The sequence below is a fragment of the Bos mutus genome, chromosome X, assembly GCF_027580195.1.
Source record: "Bos mutus isolate GX-2022 chromosome X, NWIPB_WYAK_1.1, whole genome shotgun sequence".
Lineage (NCBI taxonomy): Eukaryota > Metazoa > Chordata > Mammalia > Artiodactyla > Bovidae > Bos > Bos mutus.
Genome location: NC_091646.1, coordinates 23592509 through 23619584, shown reverse-complemented (window position 1 = coordinate 23619584; position 27076 = coordinate 23592509). Strand labels below are relative to the sequence as shown.

At 41.0% G+C, this 27076-nt stretch overlaps 1 protein-coding gene and 1 non-coding gene across 2 annotated transcripts in view; both read right to left on the bottom strand.

Annotated features, from left to right (window-relative positions):
• Positions 1-27076, bottom strand: part of GPC3 (glypican 3) — a 460444-nt gene that overhangs the window by 424831 nt on the left and 8537 nt on the right. Inside the window, exon 2 of the mRNA XM_005906523.3 lies at positions 2978-3139. Within this exon, the coding sequence (XP_005906585.2) occupies positions 2978-3139 (162 nt within the window). The remainder of the gene's footprint in view (positions 1-2977; positions 3140-27076) is intronic.
• TRNAG-CCC (transfer RNA glycine (anticodon CCC)) lies at positions 6736-6808 on the bottom strand. Its single transcript has one exon. It is a non-coding gene; the product is annotated as a tRNA-Gly (tRNA).

Below are 27076 nucleotides of genomic sequence, written 5' to 3'. Positions count from 1 at the left end.
CTACTTTAAGTGAAGGGGTTTTTCAAAAAGAATTAATTAAGCAGAAACAAAAAACGATTGTGCTGCCCCATTTTACTTAGCACATCAAAGTAAATTAAATTTAGGAAACGAGGCAATGCAAAGATTGAAAATAAAGAACAACTTTTTTAATGCTTCAATCATTATCAAAACAACATTAGCAGTAGAGCATTCTAACCACTGCAGCAAAGGACCCCAGGCTCATTTATGAGGGCAAAGGCTTCCTGCAAAAGAAGACATAACTCCAAATCGAGGCAGTAAGGATTGCTCGTGGAACTGTGCACATATTTGCAGAACGCAGTCACTACTTAATACCCCCAATGTGGACTAATGAAGGAATCCTAAAGAGATTGTGGATGTAGGCCAAGATCAAGATGCGCCTTCTTCAACTTCATGTGGTGAAAACAGCTAACATCAAATTTCACAGGAGTGAAGTATTGGAGCAATTTTCTCAATAAATTGTTCTACCAGAATCTTGGGGATGGGGTGTATTTTAGAGAAAAAGCAACTGTGCTCCCAATTTAAATTAATTGGAATACTAAGTAGTTATAAGAAAAAAAGGGGAGATACTCTTTTTCTCAGTAATTAATAACACATCATCTTGTAGCAGTCCCTGATTTCAGTCTTGTCTCTCCAAACAAGGGGACAATCGTACAAAAAGGATTTGGGGCAATGTCTCTACAAGCATGGTATAATTGCCTCGAGGTCTAGGACCATGTTCTATTTTTTTCTTTTGGGGTTTATTTTTTCGAAAAAATAAACAGGAAAGGAGTAAGAAGACAGAATGAAACAGATACCAAATGAGTACACATGGTGGCAAGGCACCAGCCTTGAGAAGGTGGCAGCAGCAATGAGTTTACACGTCAGTTGTCTCCAGGTTCCCTTGCTAGGGTTGTCCTGCCTGTCCCCACAATTTGAGAAATGATGTCTCTGTCTGTGTGTGTGTGTGTGTGAGAGAGAGAGAGAGAGAGAGAGAGAGGACAGCTAATAGGTATTGTCCACCCCCCGCCACCATCTATTCACATGACAAATGTTCAACTTCCATTCTAAAGCAGCCATGGTTGGAAGCTAATCCAAAATCTTGTCAAAACTTTCTCTCCTGCTCTTGTGCTGTTCCAGAAACAGAAAATACAACATGCAAAATGCAGAACTGGATGGAGATATGAATGCTGACATGCAAGGTCCTCAGATGGACAGCCGCATCAGCTTACTCTGCACTACAATACCAATGTGATCACGCCACCACCCCGCTCCAGCCGGGCCAGGAAAAGGTAGCAAGATAACATCTGTGAGCTTGGTTTCTCCAGAAATGAAACAAATCACAAATACTACATTCTAGAAAAGCACCTTGACACCCCACAGAGTAAGATTCAGCCTTCCTTCAACTCGATTGTCGGTATCACATCACTTCTCATCACCCCACTTTCACCCAACGGATCAGCTCCAAAACTAATCTAAGAAGTACATGAATGGTACATGTATTTTTAAAATGAGCTTAAATTATTCATTCTTTTGCCAAATTGTTAGTCTCAACAAACTCTTCACAAGAGTCTGACTGCATAAATAGCTTTAACAAATACTTCAAGCTTCTGTATTATACTTCATATAATCAGCCCAATGTCCCCTGAGGCTTTGACCCAAGAAACTGTTGTGAACATATGTTTTATTAGCTAATTTGAAAATTTTTTGTAGCTAATTCTAAGTATTTCGTTACAATAGACAAAATAAGCTATAATCAGCCCACCTTACAATTCAAACAGGTTAATTCTTATAAAGGTGCCATAAATCAAGAGAGTTTGAATGTCAAGTAGTCAGAAGTGGTTTTCTTTTTTCACCTGACCCGAATTCTCTCCTTGTGGGACAAGAAGGCAGCTCATTCCATCTGCTTAAGGAAGGATAGAAGAAACCTCCAATATCCATAATTAACTTTCCTTCACAGAAAGTGGTGTAATGAAGCAAACGCTCGGCAAGTCAGGCTGTCTAGGTTCAAATCCTACTTTCCCCATTTATTAGTTGTGTGACCTTGGGCAAGTTACTTAACCACTCTGTGCCTTGAGTTTTCATCCATAAAATGGGGAAACTAATCATACCACTATGGCTTCCCTGGTGGCTCAGAGGTTAAAGCATCTGCCTGCAATGCGGGAGACCTGGGTTCAATCCCTGGGTTGGGAAGATCCCCTGGAGAAGGAAATGGCAACCCACTCCAGTATTCTTGCCTGGAGAATCCCATGGACAGAGGAGCCTGGTGGGCTACAGTCCACGGGGTCGCAAAGAGTCGAACACGATTGAGCGACTTCACTCACTCACTCATTCTTCACTCAATAATGCTACTTACTTCAAAGGGTTTACTGTGAGGCTCAAATGGGTTAATATATGTAAAACACATACAAGAGTACCTAGCACATAGCGCTACACACGTATTCGCTATCACTCCTAGCTATCCTTTATACACACATAGTAAGTACTGAGACTCAGAAAGAAAGGAAAGATAGCCACTCACACAGATGAGAAGATGTGGAGCCATTAAGCCAGTTTCTCCCTCTTAAATGAAAATAGTCCCAGTGGTCAGAAAGAGTTCGTGCATGTTCCACAAATATCCAACTAACTTGTGCAGAAAACTGGTATTTAAGTAAACTTTTTTGTGTTTTAAACAAGTTTAATGGGCTAGTGGAGAAAAAGTACCATTTACTCTTTCTTCAGAGATTTATATCCTTTCCATACAGGTAAACAGAATATCCTTGGACAATGATTTTTGACAATACCCACCTTCCCAAAGACTGTAATGTGGCTTCTCTAAAAACCATGTTTTTCCTTAACCAGAATCTCTCATTGGGAGGTTTTTATATCAAGCATTAATACTGGAATGGTAATTTCTAAATTATACTTAGCATGTGAAAAGCCCAGTGCCCGAAGAATGATGCCATTGCACAGCACATCTCAAATGATGCCCAGAACTCACCTTGGAAAACTGCAGCATTCTGAATAATTAAGAACTTGAGCTCCATACTTGCAGACTGAAGCAGTTGTTCCATGTTCAATCGTGCTGTTAGTTGATACTTTTCTTCCATCTTTCTTGAGCAGCATGTTGGGCCCTTGGGGAGACACACTTGCAGATCTGATCCTGAAACAAGTAAGTTTTTCATGTTTCAGTAAGCAGAATGTCACACACACAAGGCAAATACAGCAAAACAATGCGTTTCTTTTAAAATACAGTAAAATCTTGATTATTTAAAATTACAGTTTATCTTAAATAATCCCTGATTTCTCCCAGTTATCCTTATGACTGAATCTTTTTGAATAACCATGAGAACTTATTGCCTAGGTTTGACTCATAAATTCTGCATAAACTAATTTATAGCACAAAGTATACGTCATTGAACACCAATATTTAATTTGCCTGTTAAAAGATCAGTCTTCACTCCTACAATTTCTTTTTCATGACTATAATTTATGAATGAGAACACAACCAAGAAGCAATTTTCAAACTTCCAGTTATGATTTCCAAGTGAAATGTATGTCTGGCCAATCCCATGCTTCTAACATTAGCATACAGACAATCACCAAAATCCCTTACAACCCCAACAATTCTAGCTCTATCACAAATGCCAAACTCTTGTTCCTCTGAATTTCTGAGCCACCTCTTCACCACCTCCCAAAGGATACATAATGCCTTTTTTATTTTTGTATCTTGATAAAGATTTTCCAAATGAATCATCTTCTCGATTATTCCAAAATTAGGGAACCAGAACCTTTTCTTCTCAGTCCTTACTCAATGTGACACTTTGCAGTCCTCACAGTAAACCAATCCCTATTTAAAATTCTCCCCATTCCTTGCTTTAGTGAACCTACTCTGAGCCCACACATCCCCATACACCCACATACACCCTCCTACTGCTATGGCTATTCTTATCTGTCTTTTCTTGCTTCCTATTCTTCTGCCTAACACATAAATGTTGTTGACTCCCTTTCTCATTCTCTCTCTCTCTCAACCCTGATGATCTGATATAACTCCTATGACTGCTGAACTCTCTAATCCTGACTTTACCTCTCTTCTCAGCTCCCAAATCCCACATTTTCAAACTACTCTATGGGAATCTCAAATTCAGCATACCCCAAACTGAACTCAATATATCCCAGAAGCACAAACACAAAGTCTCCTGCATTCTGTATCTCAGTTAACAATTACCAACTACCAAGTTTCTCAATGATAAAAACCCCTCTTTCTGTTTTCTGCTCTTCACTGGTGACTCAACACATTCCTGTATCCCTGGAATTCATCAGTATGTGAAAGAAAATTGAAGCTGTGGGAGTAAGAGTCATTCAACAAATGTTTTATTGGGTATCCACTATGTGCCAAGCACTGTGGATATATAGCAGTCCTGTAACAACCCTGCCCCTGTGGAGCTTATATTCTGGGAGGCAACAAACTGCATATGTAAGGTCAAGTAGTGATAAATGCTACAGATTAAAAAAAACACTAAGTAAAGGGAAAACAAACTGTGGTATATACATACAATGGAATACTACTCAGCCATAAAAAGAAATAAACTATTGATACATGCCACCACACGGATGAACCCCCCAAAACATCATGCTAGGTGAAAGAAACCTGATTTTAATATTACCTACTGTATGGTGATTGCGGCCATGAAATTAAAAGATGCTTACTCCTTGGAAGGAAAGTCATGACCAACCTAGACAGCATATTCAGAAGCAGAGACATTACTTTGCCAACAAAGGTCCGTCTAGTCAAGGCTGTGGTTTTTCCTGTGGTCATGTATGGATGTGAGAGTTGGACTGTGAAGAAAGCTGAGCGCTGAAGAATTGATGCTTTTGAACTATGGTGTTGGAGAAGACTCTTGAGAGTCCCTTGGACTGCAAGGAGATCCAACCAGTCCATCCTAAAGGAGATTACTCCTGGGTGTTCACTGGAAGGACTGATGCTGAAGCTGAAACTCCAATACTTTGGCCACCTCATGCGAAGAGCTGACTCATTGGAAAAGACTTTGATGCTGGGAGGGATTGGGGGCAGGAGGAGAAGGGGACGACAGAGGATGAAATGGCTGGATGGCATCACCGACTCGATGGACGTGAGTCTGGGTGAACTCCGGGAGTTGGTGATGGACAGGGAGGCCTGGCGTGCTGCAATTCATGGGGTCGCAAAGAGTTGGACACGACTGAGCAACTGAACTGAACTGAACTGTATGTTTCCATCTAGAAAGTGAAAATTCATAGTGACAGAAAGCAGTTCAGTGGTTGTTGGGAGAGTCGGAGGGCAAGGAGGGGGTGAGAGTGAGGAAATTTGGGAGAGTGATTGGTATGCTCGTTATTTTGATTGTGATGACTGTTTCATGGCTGAAGGCATATGTCAAATTGTCAAAGGGTACCCTTAAAATATTTGTGGTATGTCAATTAAACTTCAATAAAGCTGCTGATTTTTTTAATGTTTAAGGAACAAACTAAGGGACATAGGGGATGTAGTGGCTGCAGGGATGACTCTATTTATATAGGGTAATCAGGGATGGTTTCTTTCACAAGGTGACATTTGAGGAGAAGCGAGAACCAGGAGGGAGTCCCATGATTTTATATCCTCCACCAGTACTAGCAAATATTAGGGCTCAATGAATATTTAAGTCTAATCCCCTTCTTCTGTAATTCCTGTTTTTCTCAAACTTTCCCTTCAATAAGCATTTGTTGAGCTCCTTCTGTAGTGGCCATGAATATGGGCATCTCAGACCTTCTGCCGCAGGGTGTATAACTAACGACCCCAGCTGCTGCACTCTGCATTCACTGCCATGTTATACCTACGCCACAATCCTTAGGGGCTGCTCCCAGCCAATGACTGAGCATGGCAAAGGTGCTGACAGGCATTTTGGCTTGAGGACTCCCCACTGACCTTGACAAAACTTCCTTAAAACTGCCCTGCAGTTTACATTCTTTCTACTCAATCCTCCTTCCTTCCCTCTCCCCTCTACAGGGGTCAGACCTACACCACAGTCAAATGGCTTCTCCAGCATCCTTCAATTCCCTGCTCATTTCCTTCCCCAGTGTTTTCCCCAATAAATTTCTTGCACATCTAGTTAACATCTGCTTCTCAGAGGACCCAGGCTAACATATCTTCTATGTGCCAAGCACTGTGCAGCTTTCAACAGGAAAAACGTGGACTGTCTAAAGGGGTTAAGAGATGAATACCTAGTGCATATAAATGAGTGCAATAAAGCAACATCATTAGCTGGGTTGACAAAACACATATATGGGATATCCCCCAGAGGGGGCACACCCCCAAAGTTCCATGAGGTGGTTGGCAAAGTAACCTAAGTGCATGTGTGTTCAGTCATATTCAACTCTTTGCAAACCCATGAGTTGTAGCTCACCAGGATCCTCCATCCATGTGATTCTCCAGGCAAGAATACTGGAGTGGGTTGCCATTCCCTTCTCCAGGGGATCTCCCCAACCCAGGGATCAAACCCATGTCTCTGGCATCTCCTGCATTGGCAGGCCTGTTCTTTACCATTGTGCCACCTGGGAAGTCCTGGCAAAGTACAGTTTCATAATAAACATCAAATCTTACTGAAGTGAGGCTAGAAAGCATATTCAGACATTCTTTTTAGAATATTTATATTTTATTTAGCTACGTTGGGTCTTAGTTGCTGCACGCAGGATCTTCGATCTTCATTGCAGCATGTGGGATCTTTAGTTGTGACATGTGGGATCTAGTTCTCTGACCAGGGATTGAACCTGGGCCCCCTGCATTGGGAGTGCAGAGTCTTAGCCACTGGACCACCAAGGAAGTCCCCATATTCAGACATTTTAGACAGCTTTTCAACATCTGAGGTGTTGTTTTCAGTGGGGGGGATTAATTAGCCATAAGTTATCAGAAAATTGATTATTACAATGTCTCATTTCCCTATGAATTCCAGTTAATCATGACCTTAATGTATGTGTCCAAGTTTTGTTAATTTAGGAATGAAATTAATCAAGTTCAACCTCACATAAGATCACTGTTGGAGTTCACTGTATTGACTCCAACCTCTCCACTTTCCCCTCCTCAAGGGAGCTGCTGACAAAAGTAGTGAAGGAGAGCACAGATAACATGTATCACCAACCCTAATCCAGCACTGCGATTTATAGTCCTGGATGGAAAGGTGATATTTAATGTGTCAAAATACAGTTTGGGGTCTGGAGACACAGAGTTCAGATTTATCTCCTATAAATGTCAATCTCATGTACAAGCCTTAAACCAATTTTAATAGGGTCTAAGCTCAAAGGCTTTATTATTATCTTAGGAAAAAAGAAAAAATAAAACAGAGCTCTCTAGCTCATGGTGTTCTTTCTATATGAAGTTACAAAATGTAATGCTTTTCTAAAAGCAGAAACTGATGCAGTTTACTGGACCAAGAAAGGAAAGAGTCCCCTTGGGGACATGTGGTTAATCTAGAGTTAAACAAGGGTAGTTGAGACTGATGTGTAGATATGAAAAATCCTACATAGCAGGCAATTTCCGTATACCAAGTTCCTGTCCATTTAGCAAGGTTTAATTTATTTTCTTAGTAAATTGATACCTAAGTAATGTGTGTTTAAAATACCTTTATTTGCATACACTCTTAAAATTAAATGTTATCAATAAACTCTTTGTGTTTCTAAACCGGTGTTTCATCACTGATGAGATTTCCAGTTTTCAAGAATGCTGGAGTTTATTTGGAAGGGTGGCTGTTAGTACTGCTTTTCTCCCACCAGCTCTAACCAGTGGGAGTCATAATATAATAGGGCTCATAGTTTTTCTTTGTGAAGTACCCTGAGCACCTTACTATAAGGTAACAAACTGCCACTCGATGTACCAACAGAAGCCCAGGAATGGCTCTTTAAATTACCATGACCCCAATTTGGTTTGCCTTAATATGATAATTCACAAAGTAACTTAGAGCAAGCATAGGGGTAACCGTTCCCTGAGTTGATCGAGTCTCATCATTGTACAGACTCCCACTACCTCAAGAATTTGTTTAGCCAAAATCTTTAAAGGACTAAAATCTTAAATGAGAACTTATGGGAAAACATGTCAGATGTCATGAAGAAAGGTACTTATTATATCCAAATATAAGAAATGTATATATAGCAATATTTATCCTCCCTCCAACTTATCACTGCCTGGTTAATCAATAAACCAGTACAATTGATCTGGGGGCTAAGAGTGAGCTATAGATTGGAGGAAATAAAACATCTCTAAACTGATAAGAATTCAGGATTTCCAAACCACAAAGGAGAAAAATAAATGCCAAAGGGAAAAATATTTTCTTTTAAGTAAATTTCATATAACTCACAGGCCAGGTTAAAATAAGCCTCCGCACATGACAGCATAAGGAACAGTGGGCCAGGAGAGCTAGACATACCTAAATTAAATGACAACAATGAAATACAATCATTTTAATGCATGAACAAGCACAGGAAAGAAACAAGACAGAAAGAATGCACAAAACAGAAAGAAAGACAGAAAGAATTTAGAGAGGAATCCTCATCAACAAAACAAAGAATTACTCTGGGAACCAAATGCCAAGTGGGATGAATACAAAGTAAAACCCAGGGCAGATGACTAAGGAGGCACACTGAGAACTGGTACACACTTGTGTGAATAAAAGCAGAAAGGCCAATTCAAAATAAGATGCAACCTACAAAAGACGTAGTAAGTAGCAAAGCATTCCTTAAGTATGTCAGGAACAAAAGAAGGTCCAGGGGAAAGTGCTCCTTTATTAGGTGGGAAAGGAAAGTAATCGCGGGCCACACTCGTCAAAGAGGTGTTCATTTTTTTTTTTTTTTTTGTAAAAATGGAATTCAGCTGGGAAATGGGACTAGAGACAAGCAGTATAGCATGGGATGGAGATAAGGAGAAGACTTAGCAATTGACTATTCAAATGAGTCACAAAGGTTCAACTCTTTAGGGCTTAATAACTTGCATTCCCAGATGCTAAAAAAAAAAAAAAATTAAAGTCATTATGGGGCTGCTAGTTCCCATTTATTTTGGAGGATTAAAAAGTACCTTCATACTATAATCTCCTCTCCTAGATTTTCAGTTCCTGAAGAGCAGAGAATGACTCCCATCTCCTTTGGGATGCTCTGTCGATCTCAGCCAGCCCTGTGCATGTAGCAGTGATTAATGAGGGCTGCAGACTGAGAGCACTAGAAAAGAACTTTCTGTCTGATCGAAAATGGAGGGGTGGAGATAGACAACCCTGAAAATGTTACATCTGTATGCTTAACTTTGATCTCTGAAAAATATTTTAAAATTCCATAAAAATCAATTTCCAAACACCTTGAAGATTCACAAATAGATGCTTCACTTGAAGGAGCTATGAAGTAATTTATTCCTAGTTATTTTGAGACAATGTCTTGCTTGCACATTGGGTCCAGCTCTGGGTCTTCCAACTGAGAATGGATATTTGAGTTATGGAAGCTCTTCTCTGGAGGATTATTCCCATGTGTATCCAAGCTGGGCACCTTTACCAGTTGCTTCCCCTTCCAGAGGCTAAATCACAAGAAGTCCACAGCAGGCTCCCTCCTGTGTCCTCTTGTGTAAATGGATCTCTTAGGTTTGGCTACCTATGGCCTTGCATTCTTTTATTTATTTATCTGGCTGTGCTGGGTCTTAGTTACATTCAGGATCTCTACTTGCAGTATACGAACTCTTCGTTGTGGCACGTGGAATCTAGTTCCCCAACTAGGGACTGAACCCGGGCCCCCTGCATTGGGAGCATGGAGTCTTAGCTACTGGCCCAGCAGTGAAGTTCCCCAGCCTTACCTTCTTGGCCCATAACACAGACTCTTTCCTTCGGGCCTAGTTCTTGGTCTTTCTTTAGCTCCATTCAAAGACTTGACATTTTAGACTGCTCTGGATTCCCTTAGCTACCTCTGCCAGTACCAGGATGTCAGTGCCACATTCACTTGGAGACCCCATTCCAGGCCTAAGCCTGGTCTCTAATTGGAAGGGGACAGTGAACACTGTGTATGAGGCTGTTTAAATGCATCTGTTCTATTGGATTTTATTCTAAGTCAGTTAAGTTTTAACAGCCTTACATCATTGTAAGACACTAGTAGGCAGGAAGGAGCAAAACACTTATGGCCCCTCTGGTCAAGTAGTTTACAATTCAGTCCTAAGCCCCACCACTTACCAGCTTGCAAGCAAAGATGGATTATTTAACCTATACATGCTTTTTCAATCCTTATTATCAACAGCACTTACCCTGCGAAGTTGTTGCAAGGACTGAGTAACACTATGCATATGAAGCTCTTAGCCTACTACTTGGTACAAGGTAAATATTCAATATATGTTAAGTAAAATTAAAATAAACAAAAAATAAATTCATGCTAAGAGACCAGACTTTCACACACAAAAATAGCTAGAGAACAGTTAAAGCTGATATATGGTTAGGTGAAAAAATATGCAGTATATTTTCTGAGGGAATGGAAATAGTCTATATTTTAATCGGGGTGGTAGTTACATGGGTATATAAATTTGTCAAAACTCAGTAAATTCTTCACTCAAAATGTACTTTGTTATTTGTAAATTATATTTCAATACAGTTGATTTTTTAAAATATGAAATATAGACAACATTTGCTATATAAGTAAATGCTCACCAGAGGCTCTAGGGGTCAAACAAGACTTCCAAGAGGAGGTGGGGCTTAAGCTAAACAGTAAAAGATGAGGCCAATGGGCGAAATGTGTTTGGCACGAGTGGAATAGTGGGGCAAGTCTAACCCGTCTGGAGAAAAGCTAGAATCTGGGGTGTAGCTAGCTTACCAGACAAGAGGGGCCAGAGTCTGAAAGGCCTGGAATGGAGTTAAAAGACTATGAGCTTGACTGTACAGACAATAAAGAACCCCGTTGAGTCTCAAGCAGAGGCATAATATGATGAAGGGTGCTGTCTAGGAAGATTAGTCTTAAAGCTTGAAGTTGGGAAATGGGCGAAATAACCCTCAAGGTCACTTCCAGCCCTCTGATTCTCTAATTACCTTTATTATGTTCTACATATTGGTTTATTTTACTACACTGCAATTTTAGCTAATGACCATAAATTGTCAAAAATCACATTTAAAAACACACTAAAGAACAGAAGAAATATTAATGCAGACCTTTATCCTCATACTTTTCTAAAAGCAGATAGAACATATTCAAACAGCAACAGAAGAGAATAAATCGTCAGGGCTCAGTAACAATGAAAATTGAAATCTTTTCCATATATATATGTGTGTGTGTGTGTGTGTGTGTATGTGATGATTTGACATATTTTATTGCCAAGGTCTGCTTTATGAACAGCTGACTTTTTTGCTAACAAAAGTATGTTGTGCTAAAAGTAATAATGCAATATTACCATTAAAGTAATATTAAGCAAAGAAATGAATGATATCCAAAACTGGTTGCTTCATGACTTATTGGGAAAATAATAGATGCCTATTTGAATTATCCAAAGGATTAAGTGCAGATTGCTCTACTAATGAACCAAAAAAAAAAAACCATATCAACCATTTTTAAAAGGTTTTTTTTTAAACAGAGGACAAGTCAATTTGCCATCCAAAAATATTAACTAATTTCCTTAGCATATAATAGTGACTTGCTGTTAGAACGGTGCCTTTTCCCCTAATTAATCATTATCTAAATCAAATCTTACACGCTCATTAATTTCTTACTAATCAAGATAGGAATACAGATGAAAGAAATGGCTGCATTTGAAACCAATGGGGAAGTGAGAATTGCTGGTAGAAGAAATTGTCTTAGGGAACCCAGATGAAGGTTATTCTTCTATTATTTAGCCTGAAAGAACATGACCTTGCAGAGGGCACACCTGGGTATCACGAGCTCAGACTTTAAATCAAAGATCATGCCTGGGGCCGCCACAGATTCTGCCTCTGTAAAAGGCAGGCCAAAAATGTCGCTACCACACTGGAGTACTGGGAGTTTAAAGCAACCCTGGAGATAAGCCATTCTCTAAGCCTGAGAATTAAAGAACGAATTACCTTTATCTCTACTGCCAACTGTCAATTAATTGCGTATCATTTCATGCCCAGTAAAGGCTGAATCCCTTGATTGCTACACTCTCCCACAAAGAGGTTCTTTCTGGACCACATTGCCAACCAGCCATCAACATGTGCTCTGGGAATACAAATTCACTGATTACATGCAGCCTGCCAAAGTGGTGAACAATTCATTCATCCAACATTTACTGAATGCCTACTCTGAGCTAGGGTCTCTGCCCAACTCAAGGAATACAATAATGAACAGGGCATAGTCTCTGCCCTGGAGTTCACAGACTGGTCCAGGAAATGGACTCCCAAACTAACAGGAAACCTCTAGATCACTCAGGACATCTCATTCACCTTTTCCCCCTATAGCCAACTGTCACTGGTTATAGCTAAGTCGTCTCCAACTCTTGCAACCCCATGAACGGTAGCCCGCCAGGCTCCTCTGTCCATGGGATTTTCCAGGCAAGAATACTGGAGTGGGTTGCCATTTCCTTCTCCAGGGAATCTTCCTGACCCAGGAATCAGGAATCGAATCCGGGTCTCCTGCATTGCAGCCAGGTTCTTTCCCAATTGAGCTACAAGGGAAGCCCGCTCCTACTGATTCTGCTTTTTAAAAAATCCCTCATCATTCCCCTTCTTTCCATCTCTGCCTCATCTCCTCACCTCTTTTCACTTGGAAAACTATTACAGCCCCCAAACTGGCCTTCCTGCCTCTACACGCTCTTCCATATAAGCCCTAGAGAGATGTTGCTAACATATACATCTACATCCTTCTCCTTCTTAAAACAGAGCAAGTGCTCAGGGGTGTGAAAGGGGTGGCATACTCAGGCATTGCCGAGCAAACTGGTAAGGCTAGAGGCAAAAGTGAGCTGGTGCAAAGTGGCTGGGGCCAGATGAGGAGGAGTGATATGAGCCCTGCCACAAGATGATTCCTAGTTATCTTTGGCTACTTTTTGTTTTCTTGTCTTTTTAAATACTTTTTCCAGCTTTACTGAGGTATCACTGACTCTGAGTTATCTTTGGATTGGATTCTCACAGGAAAGAGTGTTCGTGGAAGCAGAGATGTCCTCCATCCTCCACAAGCTGTCTACCCTTTGAATTCCCACAGCACTCCACATCCTTTACACAGACACTTCTCACACTGTGTAACTTGCATCATGGTTATATTTGCATGCCTTATCTTTGCTAGATTTAAGTTCCTTAACTGACTCATCTTTGTATCTCAAGGGGCTCACTGAGGTTTGGGCTTCACGCCCTCCCCTTTGACTTGGAACCAATGCCAGAACGTCAAGAGAGTTCAATTTTAAAGGAACTAGGTCAGACCAATCGATGCTACTAGAGCAACTTGTGGAGAAGGCAATGGCACCCCACTCCAGTACTCTTGCCTGGAAAATCCCATGGACGGAGAGCCTGGTAGGCTGCAGTCCATGGGGTCGCTAAGAGTCGGACACGACTGAGCGACTTCACTTTCACTTTTCACTTTCATGCATTGGAGAAGGAAATGGCAACCCACCCCAGTGTTCTTGCCTGGAGAATCCCAGGGATGGGGGAGCCTGGTGGCTGCCGTCTATGGGGTCGCACAGAGTCGGACACGACTGAAGTGACTTAGCAGCAGTAGCAGCAGCAGAGCAACTTGTAGAACAGTATTCCAGAGAAAATGAAGAGTGCTCAGGGCCCAAAATGGAGATCTCTCTCTCTCCTCCTCTTTTCCCCTCTTCTCTTCCCTGCACCCTCCTCCCACCCACCTATATTACTTCGACAGGGAAAACCCTAATAAAAACAAAATAGGGGTGGAGGATATACCAATTGGGATAAAGAATCTTTAGAAATCTGCCAGAAGAACTAAACCAAGGCAATTTTCCTGTCTCCCCAAGTCGCTCTTTCACTAATTGCTATTCTACTCAGATAAGTAGCAGAGAGCCCATATTTTAGGAGATGTATAATTTTTATTTTTCAGATACAATCTTCAAACATGTAGACCTGAAGCATAGCTGAGAATTTCAACAAGCTAGGCCCAATCTAAGTGCTAGGCCATTCCCCCTGTGTATGAAATCACACTGGGGCAGGGGAGAAGAAAGAACCCTCTGTATCATGACTAAAGTGTTATTATAACTCAACCAAAACCTTTTCAAATCTGGGCCTCACTAGATGACTGCATAGATAATTTCCGGTCTGAGAGTCTAAGTTTCCAACTATAGGTTAATCGATAATCACTGAGCCCATTCTAGATTAAGAATTGTTGTTTAGTCACTCAGTCGTGTCCAACTCTTTGCAACTCCATGGACTGTATCCCACCAGGCTCCTCTGTCCATGGAATTCTCCAGGCAAGAATACTGGAGTGGGTTGCCATTCCCTTCTCTGGGGGATCCTCCTGACCCAGGGATTGAACCTGTGTCTCCTGAAGCTCCTGCATTGCAGGCAGATTCTTTACCACTGAGCCACCAGGGAAGATCAAGACTCAGTATACCTAACCCTGAAAAAGCAACCTTTTGCTTCACAGATGTCTCTGGTTTGTAAAATCCCTGTACCTGATGTTTCTGCAAACCATAAAAACTAGACTGAAAACACACCAACCACCCTGACCCTACAGATCCCCTGAAAAGGATCTGAAAGGTTTTTCAAGTGGTTAATAAGCAATAGTTGCCTTCTTATGGCTAAAGTGTTTAGAAAAAGATATATTTTTATGAGAAAAATCCAACCCAATAAGGCCAAGAGTTAAGACACCAAGTCCATGCTGAATAATAATATGGTAGCCTACTCTGTTTCAGAACTCTTCTTCTGATCCAGCATGACTAGGTAAGTCATTTCACTCCCATTTAGAAAGTGGGTTAACAGCAGTTGAACCTACATCCCCTTCAGGAAACACACTGAAATGTTACAACCAAATTTAAGCTTCCCTAGAACAAGCTACCCTTAGAGTAGAAAGCTCTGGTAAATTGCTATGATTCAAGAGGCCCTGAAAGTTCTCTTCTATAGTAGATTGACTGGTACCCCTAAAAAGATGATGTCTACCTCCTAACCCCTAGAACCAGTGAATGTGATCTTATTTGGAAAAAAGGGTCTTGAAGATGTGATTAAATTAAAGATCTCGAGATGAGGTCATCCTGGTTTAGCTAGGTGGGCCCTAAATCCAATGACAAGTCCTTATGAACAACACACATACAAAGGAGATATAGGAAGAACAGAAGGCCATGTGAAGACAGAGGCAGGGACTGGACTGATGCAGCCACAAGCCAAGGAAGGCTTGGAGCCAACAGAAGCTGGAAGAGGCCAGTGAGGATTCTCTTACAGCCTATGGAGGGAATTCAGCTGATACTTTGAGTTTGTACTTATGGCCTCCAGAACTATGAGATAATAAACTCACTTGTTATAAGCCACAAAATTTGAGGTAATTTATTATGACAGCCCAAGGAAACTAGTACACCCTCCTCTCTACCACCTATAAGTATCTACCTATGTGTGTGTGGCCAGTTGCTCAGTCGTGTCTGACTTTTTGCAACGCCCTGAACCATAGCCCGCCAGGCTCCTCTGTCCATGGGATTTCCCAGGCAAGAATACTGGAGTTGGTTGCCATTTCCTTCTCCAGCGGATCTTCCCGACCCAGGGATCAAACCTGCATCTCCTGCATTGCAGGTGGTTTCTTTACCCACTGAGCCATCTGGGAAGTCCCCAAGTATCTGCCTAGTAATGTCTCAATGTTCCATCATGAATGAGTTACTACTTTGATTAACAGTTTCATCAGGTGTTGTCTTAAAGTGCAACATTTCTTGAGTAATTAATTCTCTTACTCCAAATCTAAAGAGTTTATGTGGGAGCTTCCTTCAGCACAGGAAAGAGGGGGTGGGAGTTAACCCAGAACACCTGGACAGTCAAAGTGAAAGTTTTAAAAAAGATCAAAAGGGACAAAAAAAAAAAACAAATTTTATTTATGTTCAGCCTTGAGGAAGTCCTACTGACAAAGCCCAAATGTCACTTTAACAGCATTAGTCCCAAGCCATAAAACAGACATCTTGCAGAAGCAAAAAACAATATTATTGCCTTAGTCCTTGGCTTATATTACAGAAAAGTTGTTAGAAGGGTGCTCAGACTAATCCAAATGCCTCATTCTCAGTGCTCAAATGTGTTTGTTATCTTTTTAAAGTATTTATTTATTTGGCTGTACCAGGTCTTCGTTATACCACTCAGCATCCTCAATCTTCATTGCAGCGTGTGGGCTCTTTAGTTGGTGAGTGTGGGATGTAGGTACCTGACCAGGGATTGAACCTGGGCGCCCTGTATGGGGAGTGCAGAGTCTTAGCCACTGGACCTCCAGGGAAATCCCTGTTTGTTTTCTTAAGTCTGATAAATTAGATGTATTTCATATACATGAAAAAAGAGTTTTAAGCTATTAGCAACCGAACAACCACAGAGAGCTGGCATATCCCATTGTCTTTCTTCACATTATAGGTGCCCTAGTCTTCCAGCACTTCTGGAGATGCTGTTTAACCAGCTCCCAAGCAAATCTTTCCGATGCCCAATTGCCCTTACTGTTAAGATGCTTCTCCCAGCTCTAATGGCTAACCTAAATTTCAGTTTCAAGCCATTGCACCTTGTAATTACTTTCTCAGCCACTGTAAATAATCTGTGCCCTCTATTTTATCTTTCCCCTTTCCCTATGATAGGAACCTGTGGAAAAGGGAGCCGGGTGCCTTGTTAGTACAACAGACACATTGCACCTGAGCAAAATGCAACCAAAAGAAAATCAAACCCTCACTCTTGATCCCTTAGTGAGAAGCAACGTTATTGATCTTTTCCTTTTTCCTATCCTTCAGCTGATCTGAGTGTCTACACTGACATGCTCTAGTGCTGTGGCATTTATGCCATCTTGGGGAATAGCTGTGTAAATGCTCCAGTAATTTTATACATCTTCAGCATACTGTTGTGTTAGAACTTTAGTATCTGAAGGACTGGGAAGGACACATTTTCCTCCTCCCCCTCCTCCTCCCCCGACTCTCATGTAATATGAATCAAAATCTTCACTAATTGGCCCTCCTCTTGTGTGTTACTGAAGTCTAGACTTGGTGGCAACCCCTTCTGTGGAAGAGATTTAATGAAGGTGAAAGTGCATGGGAGAGGAGTTGGCGAGCAAATCAGCTATAAGAAACTTGGAGACATGAGTTTGGGGTAAGCTGAGACTGGAAACTAAAGAATATTGTTTCAAACACACACATACACGTTGGTGAATTCACTTTGCCCTGAACTAAATGTTTCCAAAAACTGAGGAAATTTTAAGTTATTACTGCAACACATAAAAGATGGTTCCGTGATGCCCAGTAGTGACTTTTTTCCTCCTTGCTTTCTTCAGGAGCTACTAAAAACAAAAATAAATTACCCAAACAGGTGATTTGAGGATTGGCCTTCTCATCCCAGGATTTCACTGAAAAACTCAAAAATTGCTAACAGTAACTTCATTCTCCTGTCTAGCTAAGGATGATTCAGATACAGAGCTCTCTAGAGCCCAGTGTGGGCTCCAAGAGGCAGTGCCAGGAGGGCTCCAGATCAAGCTGAACGAACTAAGCCTGGATCTAGGACCTCCCTGTGAGCTGCTAGTCTTATATGACCTGCCTTCAGAAAGCCACCAGCTCTTGAGACCACAGTAATTTGATTCGGGAATATCTGCCCCATTTAATTTTTACTTTCTTAAAAGAAAGAACTGATATAAAGTAGAAACAATATGGGAACTATGGGGCCAATTCTCCCCAAACCACGCTGACCCTGCATGTATATCTAAAGAGTATAGGTGTTCAAGGTAGCTGATGCTACAGACAACTAGGGCAGTGATGGAAACCATTTGATGCAATCACTGAGGCAGATCAACCCAGAGATGATAACCTTCACTGAACAGGAAAATCAAATGCCCATGACCCCTGTCTGCTGAGCTACATTTGGGATGCAGCATTCCCACAGATTCAAGCCTTTGCTCTTCCCATGCCCTCCTCCTTACCCTCAACAGATACAGAGACCCCTCCAAGCCTGGTCCTCATCTGTCTCCATGTCTGCCTCCCCCATCAAGAACAGAGAGTAGAGTTGTTGTTGTTGTTTTACTTCAAACCCCTAGTATCTAACATATACTGGATTCTCAAAACTGGTTTCAAAAATAATCCCCAGAAATGCTGAGCCCATCACAAGAGTAGTGATTAGGAACATGGCTCTTAAACCAGCCTAAGTAGATTTAATTCATTTTGTGGTTATTCAAACTTGGACAAGTCACTAAACCTCTGTAAGCCTCTGTTTCCTTATCTGTAAAATGGGAGAAATCATACCCACCTGGTAGTTCTATTGTAAAGATTAAATGGGATGTTGCCCATAAAGGGTTTAGCACAGCGCCTGGCTCAATAAATGTTAATGATTATTAGCACCACCCCCAGCACAGGTGCTCAATAAAAACTTGTTGAATTGAAGTCACACCAGTGGGAATGAATAGCAGATGTGAAGGCAGCCTGAGCTCTTTTTTTTTTTTAAGGTTTTTCCTCACCTCACTATGCACTAGATGACCTGTGAGAATTTTTCTTTTTCTTTCATTTTTTTTCCTTTCTTTTCTTTTTTTCGAGAAATGGAATAGAATAGGGATAGTTAGGCTCCAGTTTTGCTGATCTTCAGTTTTTCATTCAGGGCAGAAAACCAAGTCTGGCAAAGTCAGGCAGATGATTTTCTGAAGAATATGACAAGGCTATTATAAATGCTAAATTAAAGTTGTGTAATGAGCATGAATCTGAATATATTTAAATTTCCTCTAGATCCAGTTATTCCAGCATCATCCTTATATATTTTTTAAGTGTGCTTTTTGCAAATGTGAGGAGATCAAAGCCCTAATAGATAGCAGAATTTCTTCAGGGGTGGGGGTTGGGTTGTAGGTGGGGAGGGGATACACAATTGTCATGAAAATTAACCCCTGAAAATGCACAGGATTTTATTACCCAATGGATGCCGGAGGAGATTACTAGATTTTTAAGGTCTTTGCTATCAAGAGAGCAACCTGCATGCCTGAAATAATTAAGAAGAAGAAACTCAATTATCTAGTAAACTGAAATTTCAAACCACCCTGCTTACCTAAATGAGAAAAGCTGCTTAGACTAAAGCGTCATTACTTCTATTTAGACAAGCCTTAGCAAAGATATACAAGGAGCTAAAGAATGGGACCCCACATTCTTCCCTAAGCCACAACAATGCCTGTTTATGTAAATAGGATTTTCAATAACGGAACGGAATCTGAAAAAAAATGTTTTCATTATTGTCTCTGAAAAAATGCAAATGCGGAAGATGAAAGTCAAGGGGCTTTCACTATGATGGGCACTGAATCCCCTAAAATATTTATCCTATGCGAGTCTGAGCCTGGATTCCAAGTGGATCTAAGAAACAAGCCATGACTCTTTTCTCCTTAAAAAGGTCTGAGTACAATATGAAGAATCACAAAGGGTTCTCTGACTCTGTGGCAAGTTGAGTGTGTATTTATTCAAAAACTCCGTTTCGAAAAGGAAGAAAAGTAGTAGTAGAGATCTATTTACCTTTATCTGGCAGCCCCTTCCAAAATTGGGGCCAAAATATAAATACCCTTGCCTCCATCATCATCACCACCTGACAATCAAACACTCCTGCCGCATGACCATAACAACTTCCAGGCACAAACTAAAAGCTCATTAAAGACTATATGAAGGCTATTTATAGAAGAACTAAACAAAGAAGGAAAGGACTACTAGCAAAATTAATTAGACTGTTCATGCTTTTGACAACTATTAACTATTTGTTTGAACTCAAGTGTCCAGCTCCTTTACTGACAGGTATTGATGACTATAGCGATGCCATATATCCAGAGTTTTTAACTGACCTTGTGGGTTTTTTTTGGTTCAAGAACTCTGGTTTTGACCTATACTCTGTATATCAGCCTTCCTGTTGCTGTTTAGGCAGCTGATAAGAGGCAGAAATCCTTCTTGCTCATTAGGCCATTAGCTGCTGTTAAGCAAAGGGCTCAGGGAGGGGGGTGTTCAGTGGCCCAAAGGAATGTGTCAAACTCCACATATAAAGCCAGCCCCGATTTGGGGTTAAGAATTTAACCTTAAAAGGTTGACAAGTCATAAATTTGCCTGAGGTTCATATATATGTGTGACTTTCACAGTTTATATTTCCTCGCCAGGACTCAAAGTCAAAACATGCCCCTGATTAATGAATGGTACTAATTGTTATTCCGGACTTGAGAGCATTAGTCTTTATCCAAAATATTTTCTTAAAAAACATACAATCTCATGCTTAAAACTCTTCTGGCTTAGGGGAGTTTGGATAGCTGGTCAGGAAAAAAAAAATAGGAAGAGGAGCCTAATGTTATCTGTTACTTGGTGCTACCATTTTGGTAGTCAAGATTGACTGAAAAGCTTCCATTTCACTGTGTCCATCAAGCAAAGTGCAAAGGAATGTCTTCCAAATCTAAACATGTGAGATAAAGCAACCATCTGTGAGTCCACACAAAAACTGAGCTGGGGCCCGGGGTGGTGAGGAGGTTGGGGGGAGGGCTAAAGTATCTTTAAGCACATTTTGTCTAACTTATCTTGTTAAATATTTATACATAACTGCATAACCTAACAACCTTGGCCAGGCTTGGAAGAGATAATAGATATAGGACAAACCCAAGATCCCCAAAGTGTAAACACACAGAAAAAAAAATACCACAGAATACTCCAATTGGAATACACTCTGTAACCTGCAGTCAAACTTGAAACTAGGCCACTAAAATCCTACAAATGAAACAATGTCCTGAAATGTGATCCCTTCATCACAGAAAAGCAGACTAGTTTGGTTAGCCTACAAGGTAGGTAGCAGTTCTACCCCATGTTAGCAGTGTTTCAAAGGGGCTCCCTTAACCCAAGAAAAAGGAAAGGCATTCCATGTAAGAAAAGAGATTTTGAAGAACAGAGATGCAATTTGCATTCATTGAGAATTATGACAAAGTAAGAGTGAATGTAAACTATATTGCAACGATCAGAGGTATTCAAGTCAGATATATTTAGCCTTGTTCTATCTGTACAAGAAGCCTCTTAACTACTCAGAGTTCTTAGAAAGTGGAGTGTAAATTCATCAGTGCACATTTTAGACCTCTTCATTTCCAAACTAAGGAAGTGAATTTCACAATATCCCAAGAGAAGTAACCAGGTGCCCCAACCCAATATGTGGGCAGAAATGCAAAGCCTGTTTTCTCTCCAGAATCGCTGAGGGCAAGCGGATGTGGAGGAGGCAGAGGAAGACAGGGGGAAAGAGGGGAAAAAGGGAACTCAGAAGCAAGAGGAAAAGGAAACGCCACTTTAAAAATAGTGAGGGAAATACAAAGCATTCCACTCATCTTTTTAAGAGAACAAGAAACACAAAAGCATTCAATAAATATAGCAAACCATAAAACACCTTCTGTTCTAAACTATCACCACTTGAAAGAGTGTGCGGGTGGGAAAGAGGAAGGCGAAAAAGGAAGACAAAAGCACACAGAACGCTCACTCTTCCCCTTACTGTGGGTGTCAGAGGAGCTTGGGCTGCTTATCACTCCTCTATGGAACACTCCGGAGCTTTGGGGAATTTGTTAGTTGGTAAAACATCATGTGGCCACCAAGACCTCACTTGAAAATAAAACTGAATATTGTTGAGGGGTGGGGAAAGACTCTGAATAACTGAATAAATGTTGATTCCAACATCACCTTCAGGCATTGTGAATGAGGCAACCTCACTCTCTCAAAGAACAAAAAGGCAATCTGACAGCTTTTGAAGGCCAAAAGAACCCTCAGGCGACTTTATTAAATTGACCCACAGCACTGAAGTTTCAAAGGAAAGAAATGACTTGGGTTTTAGAAATTAACACTTGTATAAAATCTTCAGAATTCCGGGGGGGGGGGAAATAAACCTTATTTCAGAAATAGACTTTGAAGTTTGAAAACAAAACAGAAAATCTGTTTCTGAAAACAGAAGGGACTATTTGAAACACTGAGCACAGTTCTGTGGCTCTTTGAAACTCCTCACAGGCTCCACTCTGACTTCTGGAGATGGCCAGAGAAGACACACCACAGAATACAGCAAAAGAGAACGTGGGGAACATTACTTCCCTAGCGCATGTGCATGCTCGGTATCGTCTGACTCTGCAACCCCGTGGATTGCAGCCCACAAGGCTCCTCTGTCCTGGGATTTCCCAGGCAAGAGTACAGGAGTGGGTTGCTATTTCCTCCTCCAGGGCATTTTCCTGACCCAGCGATGGAACCTGTGTCTCCTGCATTGGCAGGCAGATTCTTTACCACCGCGCCACCTGGGAAGCTCTAGATTCTCCAGGCAAGAAGACTGGTGTGGGTTGCCATTCCCTTCTCCAGAGGATCTTCCCGACCCAGGGGTCAAACGCAGGTCTCCTGAATTGCAAACAGATTCTTATGAACTACAGGGAAGGTCCTAGTTCCCTAGAGTAAGAGCAAAATGATCACAAGAGATACTGCCTCTGGCCACGTTAAATTAAGCCAAGGCCTAGACAATAGAGGAGCAAAGACTATTTTCCAAACCAGTCGTAGTTATTAGCAAATGAGCAAAGATCCTGTAGGCTCTCTCTAGCCTACCCCTTCTCACTTTCTTACACCCCTACATTCTCTCCCTCTCCCCTCGACACTCCAAATCTCTCTCTCCTTCCCCCTCCTCCCACCCTCCTTTCCACCCACACCCCACGCTCCCACATCAGTGAATCAACAGCTGAAGCGGGGCACAAACTTGAGAAGTCAAAAGAACAATGATCTATTATATGCAAGACCCTCTCTTAAGTGCTCCAAGGTTCTTACCCTCAAGGAGTTTATACATGCATACAAGTAACCTGGGGGGAATCCTGTTTAAAAAAATAGAAATACGGATTCAGTAGATCTAGGGTGGCAGCTGAGATTCTGCTTTTTTCTTTCTGTTTTGAAACCCAGATTCTACATTTTCTTACAAGCTCCCAGATGCTGCTGATGCTGCTGGTCCAAGGGCCACACTTTAATGAGCAAGGATCTAATAAGAAACAAGTATATAAATAATTTACAAGAGCAAAGAAGAACCAAAGCCATAGAAGTTCATTGATCACAGGGTTCAAACGGACAATCACATCTAGTCTTGGTTAATCATAAAGTGATTCATGAAGAACATAACATTTCACTGACACCTTGAAAAATGGGTAAGACGGCCACAGGCACCAGAGAGAGGAAGACAGTCAGGTGGTCTATAAGTAAAGGCTTGAAGGCAGACAACTACAGGATCCTCTCAGTAGTGAGTTAGCAGCCTGTTATGCTTAAATAGAGGGCACACATGTCAACAGGATAAGAGTGAAAGGGAAGATGGAGGCCGACTTGCAGGACTCAGACATCTGATTTGGATGTGAGATGTATAAAAAGAGAAGTCAAAGATGATTTCAAGGTTTCAAGTTGGGTACCATGCAGAGATGCTATCACCAGAAATAAGAATGTTGGAGAGAGGCAGTTTGTGCAGATAGAAAAAGAAAATGATGGACTAATTTTTTACTGTGTTAAAAGTAAAGCACTGGCAGGACTTCTGGATGGAGATATCCAACAGGCAACTGGGAAATACTGAACTAGACAGCAAGGAAGAGGTCAGGTTGGAAAAAGACGGGGGAGTCATTCAAGCAGTGAAGATAATGAAGTCATGGGAATGGTTGTGGGAATGAACAAAGAGAACAGAAAGGGCAAAGGACAAACCCAACTGGAACACTTGTGTCTAATGAAGGGTGGGAGGAAGAGCATAAACAGGCAAAGAGACTCTGTTTTACAATTAGGAGGGGAAGCCAGAGTGTACAGTATCACAAAAGTCAAAGGAGGGTGGGAATTTAGGACAAAAACTTTATATCCATCCAGACCATATTCTTCCCCTCATAATACAGTGTGAATACTGGAAAGAACATGAGCTATGGAGTGAGACTAATCTGGATGTAAATCCTGGCTCCACTACTTAAACAACCTTGGGGAAAGGAAACTTCCGGGCCTCAGTTTCTTCGTCTGTAAAATGGAGATGACATCACCTACCTTTTAACTTTGCTGTGTAGATTACATGAGAGATTAAACATAAAACAAGTGACATCCAGTAGGCACTCAGTGAATTGTAGTCTCCATGCTCTTCTCTTGTGCCCTTTCAAACTAGGCCATCAAACAAAGTAGACTCAAAAAATCTACTGAAGAACAAGGAGTTTCAAGCTTACGTTGAATGAAAATGGTAACCTCAGCAACAGAGAAATTAAAGAAACCATTTTGCAGGAGAAACAGAAAAGTATACAACCCTTTCCCCACCACCAACCAAAAAAATTCCCATCTCCATAGACACTTGGGGGGAGGTTCAGGAGGGAAGGGAAATACGTATGCTTGTGGCTGATTCATGTTATTATATGGCAGAAGCCAACACAATATTGTGAAGCAATTATCCTCCAATTAAAAATAAAGAAAAAAGGAAAAGACCAGCCCAATTACATAAGTATTCCTAGTATTTGCCTGGAACCATATGTTTCAAAGACTCGTCAGCAGGGCCCAGTCTAAAATGGAATAGAGACCAGAGCTCCAAAGCTACACACAGTTAGAGCTTTCTTTCTCTCCAAAGCAGGAGAGCCAGAGGGACCTCCATGTTGGAACCAAGCAGATCTGTGGAAGTCAGAACCTGCTGACACTTTACGAGTGGCTGCATTGTTTGCACATAAGATATATAAAAACAAGGCTTTACCAATGTAAATGTAAGGTGTGACTGTGAAAGACCACCCACCGCTAAGAGTTAACAACAACTTTCAAACAGTTTAAATGACATACATAATTATTAATTATTGCTATCAAAAATAATAGAAGTCTGATCCGTTGCTTCTAATGTATTTTTCTACATAGAAGTCTGTGTGTGTGTATGTTGGAGGACGTTATCTTTTTTGCAAAAGTCTTGCACTATGACAACATACACTCATACTTTTAATCAAGAGAGTTCTTAAAGTCTTTGGCTGTTTTTTTTTTTCCCCTGAAAAATCACCAGATGTTGGCAAAACACACTTTAAGACATGTCACATGAAAAAGCCTGGAAAATATCATCCACACCCATGAGTTCCAACTTGAGCCTATATGCTAACGATTCGCAATCCTGCTTCTCTGGTACTCCAGAAGAGTATATACCCTCTTTCCCCGTGATCTCATCTATCTATCCCCAGTATTAAGTTACCATCTACATGCTGATAACGTCCAAATAGATGCCTCCAGCCCTGACTGCTCTCTCTTCTATGGTCCAAAACACAACCTCAACTACCTACCAGGCATTTCTGCCCCAATGATCAAAGGACCCCTCAGACACAACCTGTTCAAAATCAAACTCATTATTTTACCCCTCAAAAACATGTTCCTCCTATGTTTCACTCATTCATTCAGCAAATATTTACTGAGCACCTATTATCTGCTGTGGCCCCACCACCCAGCAAAACTAGAAGTTCTAGACTCTCCCTTCTATCCTCGTAACCAGTCAACAAGTCATGTCTATTCTACTTCCTATATTCTCTCAACTTGATCTTTTATTCTCCTATTTACTGCCCTGCCTTTTCACCTGCATTATTAAAACTCTCTGCCACCACCCACTCTCCAATTATCCTCCATACTGAATAGTGTTTCCTCTCTTAAAATGTTTTCATGGCTCCTCATCATCCTTGGATACAGTTCATCAAAACCCCTTAGCATTTCCTACCTACTTCTCTTGTTCATCTTTCCTCTACTTTCCCCACATCTGCACTCCAAACAATCCAAGCTAGACCAATACAACAAATGTCTCATTTTGTCTAGTAACTCTGTACCTTTGCAAATACCTTTACAGGACAGCCCACTTAAGGCAACTGGTTACCCTCTTCCATAATTCAACAGCAACCAGATCCCCACAGGGAACCCAGCTCATCAAGCTGCCTTGACACCATAGTTTTCCTTACTGATTCCCTCCCTAAGCAGTGGTTTTATCTTATTCATCAGCTCCTAGCTCAGTACCTGGCATAGAATCAGTGCTCAATAAATGTTGGTTGAAGAATGAATGAAAAACTTGTAATATTTATTCAGAGATAGCATACAAAGTTCATTATTAATAGGTTCATTTTCTGAGAATTTCCATCTGTCTTTCAAAATAGTCAAATGTGGTTCCCCAATAAAATCACTCTATGAAACCTAACTTGAAAACTATCTCTTGGGTCATAGTCTCATTTCCAGGGAGCTCAACATGCAATCGAGCCAGCGCTAGATGTAGTTCTCCAAACTGAGCCAAATTCACAGTATGGGTTAACCATCACAACTTGAACAAGGATCATATCTCTGTACTTAGGGAAATGATGGAACTCAATAAATGAGCAGTAGCTCTGTATCAGTGACAATTAGGTCTGCAACACTTTGGGGTGAATCCAACTGAAAATGGTTTATTCAGGTGCTAAAAAGCTGTACCCCCTTAGTTCTTCCCAGTGTAGGTTAGGCTTATTCTCTGGATTATTAAGGGTGGACAGTTATAGGGATATTTTACATGTGTGTATGTACAAGTATACACATATGTATGGGGGCTGTTGGAACCAAGCAGATCTGTGGAACTCAGAACCTGCAGACACTTTATGAGTGGTTGCATTGTTTGTACATAAGATATAAAAGCAAAGCTTTCATGACACAAATGTAAGGTATGATTGTGAAAGACCACCCACTGCAAAGAGTAGCAACTCACAACTTTCAAACAGTTTAAATAACACATAATTATTAATTGTTGCTATCAAAATAACAGAAACATATATTTATACATATATAATCTATTAATATATACATAAAACATATACAAATACCACATTCAGATAAAGCTGCAGCTAAAATCTCTCTACTTGTCAAACTTCAGTTTTTAAAGAGGGGCAAAAAGGCTCCCAGGGTCACAAAGAATAGAAAAATATGCTTCAACTTCACCATCCCCTCTTCCTCAGTCACTGCTACAAATCAATTTAGAAAATGATGCATTCAGAGAATCAGTGTTTTTCTAGGTACATAGCA